The following is a 10,170-nucleotide window of genomic DNA, read 5'->3' on the forward strand; positions in this document are numbered from 1 at the left end:
TAAGCTTCAATTAGAAACGACACCCTGACATGGGTTGTGCTTCAGTATTTGGATGCATGGGATTCAAATACAATGCACAAACCACTGAACACAAGGGAACAGAGTTAACAGAGCCTTAAGCTGGAAGTACAGATAACATATCTCCCACTCCTCTTATATAGTATTATTGTTGAACTGACACATTCATCGAGAACAGTTTTGAAGATTAAGGTAAATCTGATGTTGACTGTCAAGATTCAGCCATCCTCCATGGTTGAACCACATATCTGCACCTGTGAAATCCTTATTTGACAAAGTAATCCCAGCATCACCCTTATATGCACAATATCGGTACTTTCCACAATGCAACAATTCTGGCAGACAAGGCAAGTGTGTCCTCAGCCTGTGGCACAGGAGCTGTTTCTGTTTAGCTCACCATCAGCTCATTCTTGCCCCAATTTAATCTGCACATATTTTACACTGTTTGTGAAATGCTGTATTGCTTTATACAGAGTACAGTACCCAGCTTTAAAATCCAAAATGCAGCTGCTTCCTCAGCAGCACTGCCCCTGAAGGTACTCATGAGGGGCTGGGAATGAGACACACAGCGATTCTGATGGAGCATCTGAGCTTTGCTGCCTGGGGGAGGCAGCAGCAGCATGCCTGAGGCAGGGTGGCACTGAGCCTCACAGCGACACTGAAGCACTCTGAACCTCAATTCTGTTTCCATTTATACTTCACTCTCCTTGGCCATCTGAGTATTCGTAACAGGGATCACACAAAAGAACAAAGTCCTAGCAGAACAGATACCACATTCTACATCAACTCAATACACATGGATTTCTGCATAATTGATCATTTTATTGGAATCTGTTAAAGGATGTTTGTTCAGATCACCTGTTCAGCAGGCAGTTATGCTGCTTCTGTTCACTGCATACATACTGAGCAAGTCTCCAAGCAATACATAAATATTGTCTGACCCCATACTTAAGTATCTTTACTACAAAAAGCAGCTTCTCCTCAACAAAAGTTGTATCCATGGGACCAATGTGCATTTCTTCTCGCTATAACTTGTACCAAATCTGTATCAACAATTGTAGGTTAAATACATCAATGCAGGTTAATAGAGCTTTAACAGTAAAAAAAGTAAGAAAGTTAAATACTGCAACAGCTGAGATACATACTGCATTTGAATGATAGAACATAGTCTATTGACCTAGTTAATGACACAGTCACCAAAACACAACATACAGAAGCAATGTCAACTGCCAGTACTTGTCTAAGCATTTTAGTTTCCCTTTTCCCTTCAAATAAAGAAGGGTTGTGTACATCTTGAATGTGAACTTAGGCATCGTTAACCTTACAGCAATACTGATGCTGATAGTTAAGGTTAGGTAGAGACATACTGAAGCTGCAGGCCACTGAGTACACACAGCATTTGTGAGTTTGAGGAGCCAATGTTTACTATAGCACAGCTTCATTGTTCAAACTAAGTGCACCCTATGGACAATAACATTAATTGGCAAGACATATTTAGTAAAAAATGCCACTTGAGAAACCTAGCATATTTCAGTTAAGGGTGGATTTAACTAGCTATGATGAGGGCTAGGGAGGTATTTTAACTGAAACACCTTGGTAAAGAAAAATAAGCTGACATATCACTGTTTTCTAGAACCCAGGAATAAAGTTAAATGTGTTCGCTCAGTCATCAAGGACTAGTATTTCAGCAGGCATTTCAGGTTTTAACCTAAGGGCAGGTTAAAATAAATCTGTACACAATGCAACATACCTCAGATGCAATGATGACCAATTAGCTGTCAGTCTCTACTTTTACCATTACAAGCCCAACAATTTTGGCACACAAGTACAGCCAATCTTCAAATTCAACCATTCCAAGCCAGAGCCATTTCAGAGACTGCTCTGCAATACTATTCTGGACTGTAGAAACATGCATACACCAGCTGCCCAGAAACACACAACTAAAAGAAGTTGCTAGAAATAGCCACTGAACATACACATGCATGCCAGTCAGCTTCCCAATTAAAATGCTATATACAAGCCATACTTCAGTTTTTTAATTTGTAGTTTTTCACCCAACTTACACATATGAGTTCAAGTGAAGGGCAGTATTGTGACCTTTTGAAATACCCAAAATGAAAATGAGTGCAAGTTACAAAGCTACAAAGAGGTTAGCAATGATTTCCCAATCTTTTCAGGTGAAAAATTATTTAGTAGCTAAGCAATGCCAGGGAGAGGTGGAGACCATGAAGGACACGGCCTTTAGGAAAGCAAACACAGCCGTAACCAAGAATACTGACTTTCCACAAAGTCTGAAAGTTTCTTCATACTGAAAACTGAAGTCCTCCATGAAGTTATGTGCTACCTTGCTGCATGTTGTAATGTTATTGCCCTTCAAGTTGTGCAGAAAACCACAGCCAAGTATTAATGCACAAGAAATTTAGAAATTACCGTGCATAAGATATGATTAAACTGTAGCAGAATCTCAGGTATTGATTATGGCTTAGACCTGCCTTGAAAGTCAACACTTGGACAAATATCCTTATGTGAATGACACTGTCCATATGAAAGTGGGACAACTTTGTCACACTGAAGACTTACTTGGTTCAAGTGACCTTCTACCAGAAGAAACAATAGACAATATATTCACAGATAACCATTGCAAGAATTAGCCCTGTAAAAAAATTCAACAATACTTTTTACTTATCGTTTCCTTAAGTGTATATATTTGCAGATATTTTATAAGCAAGCTGTTTCTTGACCAGCCAGATCTTGGATAGTGAATTCTTTATCCTACTTCCAACCTCATCCAAATTTGCCAAACTCAAGACATTGTTTTAGCAGCATTCATGAAATCAATAGTGCAAAGTTGTTATAAAAAACTATTTTCCCAGGCTAGGACATCCTCTTCAAGTTTTGTATTGGGTCAATAGCACTTCCCATGTTTTTAGACCTCTGGGGAAAGGCAGGAACAATAGATATGCTGAATCTAACAAATGAAAATTGTTTGCCAAAGGCTTTTTTGAATTTTATTTTTGGATGGATTTTTTAAAATTTGCTGCTCATACTGGCCCTTGTTACAACTTTAGTAACTAGTTCACTGCATTAAATTCACAATTCCTCATTTTGATATGCGCCTATAACATGTGAATTGAACTGCACCACAATAATTGTAATGTCATCTCTATACATTCGAGCCAGCTCTTCTGGAAGACTCAGCATCTTGGACAGTCGCTCATGATCCACAGTTCCAAACTCATTGTTACCCACTGCATGACGTATCAGGTGAGTTGCTGCATTCTGATCTTCAAATACTGAAGAGATTCTTGCTCTCCTTTCTGTTAAGAGACCATGCATCTGTCCCAAAGTTACCTTGTAGCCACCAACAGCTATTGGCTGTTGGTGGTGAACACCAGTGAGGTATTCCCCCACAATTCTAGCCACATCTTGCCTGTGCATTGTCTCCCACAGCCCATCCGTGGCCAAAACCAGGAATTTATCCTGTGGCCGTAACCTGTGATGTATGACTTCTGGTTCAGCTGTGAGGTATGGGGGAGTGTAATAGTTTGGAGGAATAAACTTTGTATATTCATTGTCATTCAGCTGATCTGGGCCTGATTCCACTACTCTCTTCTGCAGTTCAATACTCCATTTAAACTTCACATCACCAAAAGCTCTGAAAGGCATCAAGAGACCCAAGAGACGATCTTGTTTCACAAGACTTTTCTCTTCAGACTTTGGATGCTCCATTTTCACACGTTCCACTTCATGTTCATTTTGTGCATTGTGGTCATAGGACAAAGTAACTGCAGACCAAGATCCATCTTCCTCCTGAACGCCGAGCATCGCTCTGCTGTCACCTGTGTTAGCAATGTGCAAGTCGACACCATCCACGTGGGCTACACAGGCAGTAGAGCCAGAAAATGCTACTCGCAGTACTAGGTAGTTGAGAAAAGAATTTGGATCTCCTACTTGAGCTTCCAAAGAAATATCATTATCAAGCCTCTTAAAGGCATTAATTAAAGCTTCTCTCACATCAGTAGTCTCCCCACTGTTGAGATCAATCAGCTCCTGCCAGTAAGTTCTTAGACTGTTGAAGTAAAGCTTGGAAGCCTCTTTGCTAAAATAATCGTTGGGATGCTTGTGCCACTGTAAAATGGGCAACAGAGCTCTGCCACTCTCCACAGCATTTTCTATTTCAAGTAAAGTTTCATGAGGTAACAAAGAGACAGCAATGTAGTAAAACAGTCTTTCACTGACAGCTTGAGCACAAGCACAGCCTGCATGGCCATCAAACACACCCAGAAGCATCCCTCTTGTCTGTAAACAAGTGGCAGCACTCCTCCGGTCCTCTATTGGAGCATTAGCAGGCAACTGGTTGCTGTCGAAGCCAAGAACAGAACTTACATTTTTACCATCAAATTCTGGGACTTTGAAACTGTATTCATTTGCCTTCAGGATGCTGTTGACCTGTGGAGGGGTGAGGTAAAACCTCTGTGGCGTAGAAGCATAATCCCTTGCGTGAATAAAGTTATAAAAGTGCTCCTTTGGCCTGTAAAGTGCTGCAAATTTCTTCTGTGGTGCATATCTGAAGTGACTGTGAGCAAAATGAGATGACAAACAACAGAGATGTTTATGGTGGCAGTAGCACGCAGTACTGCCTATTCTGCTAATCTCACAGTTACGAATCAATGGGAACAGATGAGCTGGTGCTGGCATGGCATCAGACAACAATGGCAGCCTGGAGCTTCGGACTGGAATTGCTGAAAGACAAGAGAACAACTATGCTTAGCAGGACAGCTAAGAGATCTTTCCTCCCCAGAATTCTGTGTTAAGATGTTTACAGCTCCTAACCAAGTTGCTTATTATATGGAGTTCATAGCTTCAAAGGACTTGACAAAGAAAGCCTTGCAAGGTGCTTATTTATAGACACTACATTGGGCTGTAACAAAAAAGCTAAACCATACTTCAGCACAGGTATTTTAGCTCTGATACCCACTCAGACAGCAGGCAGGAAGTGAAAGCATCACCCAGACAGTCAATGAACCCTCAAGCAACTTAGCAAAATAGTTAGCATGGAGCACTCTACAAAATTGCCGCAGGATTTTACAGCTATCTGCTTTCCTGGTGATTTCATAGCTGACAGAGACAGATGTGGCACACAAGGAAGGAAACTCTTCCTGTAACACTGAAGAAGAGAAAGCATCTAACAGGGAGACTTAAGAAACCACTCTGAGATGACATACAGCGAAGATTGCTTAGACAGCAGAAGCAAGAATTAGGTGAGATAACTGATATTCTTTATGCAATCAGAAGTCCATAGAGGGTTTGGTTTCTTTCCCCCCTTTGACATGTAAAGCTTCAAACTTGTGTTACATATATAAAACAGCCACAGCAACCTATGCAGCAATTTTCTAGCTTAAGATGTTAAGTATGAGAGGTAAAAAAATAAATACAGCTTTCCAACAGCTATTCCATCCCAGTACATTTTAAGATTATAAAACATCTTGAAAGGCTACTCAATTGAAGGCCTATATGCAAATTGTTTGCTTCCTTGACTAGAACAGAGCCTTGCACAGTACTCTAAAGCTAGTTGAGTGTTAAGATAAACCACTAGTATCTGAAAAATATTCTACTGCTACTTGCCACATCTAAAAGCTTTCCATATTTTTCACTTCCCTGCAGAGTATGCTGGCACACTCTTCCTTGTCTCCATTTACATACGAAATCACAACATTAGTGAGAGTGCCTCTCAAAAGCCTTATTCACTGTGCCTCATTATCAGGAAGTCTTTTACATTGTAATACTTGAGAGACAACTCCAGAGTGGAGGTGGAGTTGAACCCTGCCTTGTGTGAAGTACACACGTTTAAGGCAAATGCAATTTTCTCTTTTATGATCAAGTTTCATCGCAGAAGCTTTTTCTCAGAAGAGGCCATTAGAAGGCTTACTGCAGTCATAAGCACTCATCTATCAGCACTGCTAGATGCCAAATTGTTTTACTCAAGAAATGGATATTGCTGTGTTATGCAAGGTGCATCAGTCAGTAAATGGACTTTTTTTTTAGCCAAGCAGGCATACCAGTATTTCAGAGGCGACTCAGCCCCAATAAAATATGCAACAAGCCCCAGTACTCAGTCCGAAGGATCATGCAATATAGGAGAAATTGCATTTTGTAGTTTCTATTAGCTTTCCACAGCTTCAGCTGTGATTCTGATCACCTGGGCAGGCTGAGAAGTGTCTGGAAACATACAACACCTCATACCCCATTCTCCTTGCTTCAAGAAAGGGAAGTAAGCCATATTTTCCCTTCCTTGTTTGCTCTTTTTAAGTAAACCAGAGTAGAGCCCATTTCTGTGTTACATGACATCTAAGTGCTGAAAGCAGAGTACAATTCATGTTCCTGTCACTCCACTGACTCCCCAGTACTAACGAGTGACTGCTGTACATTGATAAAAACTCTCCTGAGTCCCCCACTGACAGCTGAAGATTGAAGTTTTCTGTTGTGCAGGCACCAGGAAGAGCCTGGGCTGTAGTCCAGACGCCCAGGAGCAGTGAATTGGCTGAAGCTTCCAGATGCATACTGAATTTATGGTAGCCATTTGCTTCTCCAGTCCAGGCTCCACATGCACAAGCACAACAGCAGGAGACGGTAACTCCAAATATAGATTTTAAATTCTATTCAGTGCCTTCTAATTATATAGGAGCTATTTTGGTAACAGTTTTGTACATTTCTTCACATGACATTTAAAAGCAACAATTTTGTTTAAGGCTCTGTGGATGTGCCCAGCCCACAGCAGCACCTCAGCTTCAGCACTGGTCTCCCCTTAGACTCCACCTGGATCAAGCTGTCCTGACTGCTCAGCATTTATGTTCAGTGCTGACCCACAGTGGTGCCTCAACTGCTCAGACAGTTTTTTTGCTTCATGATGAAGCAAAAATACAAATGTATTGCTGCTGTAGCAGTTCTGCAATACCACCAGAGGATATCTTCATGACTTTTAATCATTAGCTTATCAAATGAAATCCACAAGGAAGCAGTAAGAAGTTGGCCTCACATCTTCCATGGCTCATATCATTTACAGTAGGTCTATGCCAGCTTACGAGATCAGTCTGTTTCACATACCAGCTCCAATAATTCCAAGTTGATTAAGTAAATGCCTAATTCCAAGTGTCCAAACATGAACTGAAATTAAAGTCTCTCCCACTTACCCCTACAACACAGCTGCCCATATATAACCAGACACTCCAGCTGCCCTTTGAATAATTAAGATCCAAAGATCATTATGGTTGATCAAAAGATGGCAGAAAAGAAAAAAAAGTAGAAATAGTATAGTTCAATCAAGACTTGTCAAGATATTAGAATCAATCCAGTGTCAATACCTCTCCAAGCCCAGAGCAGGGTACAAGCGCTATTTTTCAAGCTGTAAATACAATACGACCAATAATGGGTCAGACGGTAAACTTAAGGGGTTTTGTAGTATTACACTAAAAAAAACCCAGGAAAATGTTCCACCTTTCTTTACTAAAGGCTCGTTATAGCCATACTGTTAGGGCTAACTGGCACTGCACAGACAGGTTCCTCCAAAACACTGTGCCAAAGACACCTACGGCTTCAGATAAAAATACTCAAGTGCCTCCTTTCCTACACCTGACAGACCTGAACGAACCAGCTGGAGAAGACGGGAAGGTGGCGAGGAGGAATAAGAAGCATTCCACACAAGCAGCACCGTTAATCCTTCCCTCCGGCCTCAGCCCGCAGACACAGCCCAGCCTCGCAGCCCCTTGCCCGGCTCCCATCCGACCCCCGAGCCCGTCGCTCCACAACGGGAGATACATACCGATCCGCCTGGGCCCAGGACATACACACATTCTCCTGTCACAACATGAAGCCGCCAACATCCACAAAGCAGAAGCCCGGGGGGCGGGGGGAGAAGCAAGGCAGAGAGTTTGTTAGAGAAGACGTAGAGCTCCGGCACGGAGGTGGGACGGCAGACAGGAGGAGACAAGCACACACAGCCGTTCTGCGAGAGCGCCGCTGCTGCCGCTCGCCCAGCGATGGGACCGAGCCAGCTCCGCAGGGACCGCCCGAACCCGCCGCCCGCGCGGGCACCGAGCCCCGCCGGCCCCGCTCTCCCTTCCGGCAGGGCGGCAGGCAGGGCCCGCTCTCGCTGCGCGCCGCCGCGGCGGATTCCGCTGCCCGCTCAGGCGCTGCGCGGCCCCGACATGGCCGCCCCTCCCCAGCCGCCCGCCCGCCTCCGGCACGACCACCTCCTCCTCCCGTCCCGGGCACAGACCTGGGCCTTTCCCGGGCGGCTCAGGGAGACGGGCGGAAGGACCGTACGGCACGGGAAGGGAAGCGGGTGGAAGGACAGGACCGCACCGCCCGGGCCGCACCCGCCACTGCCAAACCCCCCGGCAGCCACCGCCTCACGCCCGCGGCCGCCGCGCCTTTATAAAGGGCCCTGCGGCGCGCGGCGCGCCGCCCATTGGCTGCAGAGGAGGGCAAGGCGGGCACGTGACGCGGAGGCTGAGGGAGCGCGCGGGGGGCGGAGGAGAAGGAGGGGGCGGTGCGTGCGCGCGCACCGCGCAGGGGCGGGAGGGCGCGAAGGCGGCGGCGGCGGCGGCGGCGGCGGCGCGCGCTGTGTCCGGCCCCTCCCCCAGGGGTCCGTGAGGGCCGGGAGAGCCCGCGGGGCGCCTTTGGAGCGCTTTGGGCAATGGGGCCGGCGCTGCTTGCCCTGGAATGTTCCTGAAGTGCCTTTAACAGGCACGAGGCACGGTGACTCCGCCAGAGACCGCTGCAGCCTGTCCCCTAAGCCAGGGACCCCTCTGCCCTGAGCAAGCCCCCACACTCCTTTGGTCGGGAGTCACTCTTTTGACTGTTATGGAGACCCAAAATGGGAAAATGTCTAAGTTTCGTAGAGTGTATTGCCATTTACTCTGAATTCCTTTAAAAGACTGGTGCTTTTTGAGGTTTTTCCCCCTTGAAATGTTCGAGTTGACTTGCAGTCACAAAGCTTATTAACTTTATTAACTCTGCCAGAGACCACTGAAACTTGTACTGATACATGGGGGGTTATGTTTGGTTTTGTGGGGTTTTTTTTGTTTGTTTGTTTTATTTTTATTATTTTTTTTTTGTTCGTTGGTTTTTTGTTTTTTGTTTTTTGGGTTTTTTTTTTTTTTTTTTTTGCTTTTGTTGGTTCTTAATTTTATTTTGTGGTTTTTTTATTTGTTTGTTTTTTTAATTTGCCCCTTGATGTTTTGTTTTCTCCAGAATCCCTGGGGGCAGAGCAGGCTGCTGTGCAATGAAGAAGACCAGGGCCCTTCCTGCCCTGACATCCCCACATTGCTGCCCTCACTGCCAGCAAGGAATGGTTTGAGGCCAATGGCCACGAAGAAGGAGCAGCCCTTCCCTAGAAGGGCTCCAAGTTCCTGCCGGTGCAGCAGCAGCAGTGGCCTCCCCTCCCTCCTTTCTCTCCCCTCTCTTAGTTACTGTCCTGTCCCTGTTCCACATCTCTAGGGCAACACTCAACTTTGCATGTTTTCTGAGGTTCTCTGATCCAGACTTACATGTACATTTCTGAATATGGAAAGTACATACGTTTGACAGTATTTTGATTTCTTTGATCAAAATGCCTGTGCTCTCACACCTTACTATTTTTCAGGGTGTCTGGGATGCCCACTTTGCTCTATGTTGTTAGCAGCAGATGTTAGCAAGCCTTGGGATGTTGCAATTAGCATTCCCTCAGCAGCTGTAGCAAAACATAGATTTTTGACTATACTTAAGTCTTTACTCAGTTGGTAGGATGTGTACAGCTGTGTACCAAAACCAGGAGAAGAAACAAATGAAAATCTGCACTTAGTGCCCAGAAAACTCAAGAGCTCTACTTGAAATGTGAGAGTATGGAAAGTACTGCCCTGTGACCCTCTGTGTGAAAATCAGCTAGAAAGATAAAATGAAGCCATCCTTAGAAATGCAAGTCTTTCATGGCAGTAGTTGAAAACACAGAGTATTAGAATTTTCATTTATTGGTGTTCTGGGTGACTTTTGAGACATTTATTTGTTTATCCAGAATTGTATGCCATTCTAGATAAACATTCTTCTCTTTGAGGCTTATTTTAGAAGTAAAAAAAAAAAAAGGTATCTGACAGACACCATTATACATTGAAAACT

At 44.4% G+C, this 10,170-nt stretch overlaps 1 protein-coding gene across 3 annotated transcripts; it reads right to left on the reverse strand.

Annotated features, from left to right (window-relative positions):
* Positions 1 to 819: 819 nt before the first annotated feature.
* PDP1 (pyruvate dehydrogenase phosphatase catalytic subunit 1) lies at positions 820 to 8,474 on the reverse strand. Of its 3 annotated transcripts, XM_058033249.1 has the most exons (3): positions 8,294 to 8,474; positions 7,838 to 7,872; positions 820 to 4,760 (listed from the first exon to the last, which is right to left on the reverse strand). In XM_058033249.1, exons 2-3 carry the CDS (start codon positions 7,866 to 7,868, stop codon positions 3,109 to 3,111), a joined length of 1,683 nt encoding a protein of 560 aa, XP_057889232.1. In that variant the 5' UTR covers positions 7,869 to 7,872; positions 8,294 to 8,474; the 3' UTR covers positions 820 to 3,108. The 3 variants fall into 3 exon arrangements, with proteins under 3 accessions (XP_057889232.1, XP_057889240.1, XP_057889222.1); XM_058033257.1 differs by lacking the exon at positions 7,838 to 7,872 and having other exon boundaries at positions 8,294 to 8,473; XM_058033239.1 differs by lacking the exon at positions 8,294 to 8,474 and having other exon boundaries at positions 7,838 to 8,131.
* Between the last annotated feature and the right edge of the window lie 1,696 nt (positions 8,475 to 10,170).

Source organism: Melospiza georgiana, chromosome 1 (genome assembly GCF_028018845.1).
Source record: "Melospiza georgiana isolate bMelGeo1 chromosome 1, bMelGeo1.pri, whole genome shotgun sequence".
In the NCBI taxonomy this organism is placed as follows: domain Eukaryota; kingdom Metazoa; phylum Chordata; class Aves; order Passeriformes; family Passerellidae; genus Melospiza; species Melospiza georgiana.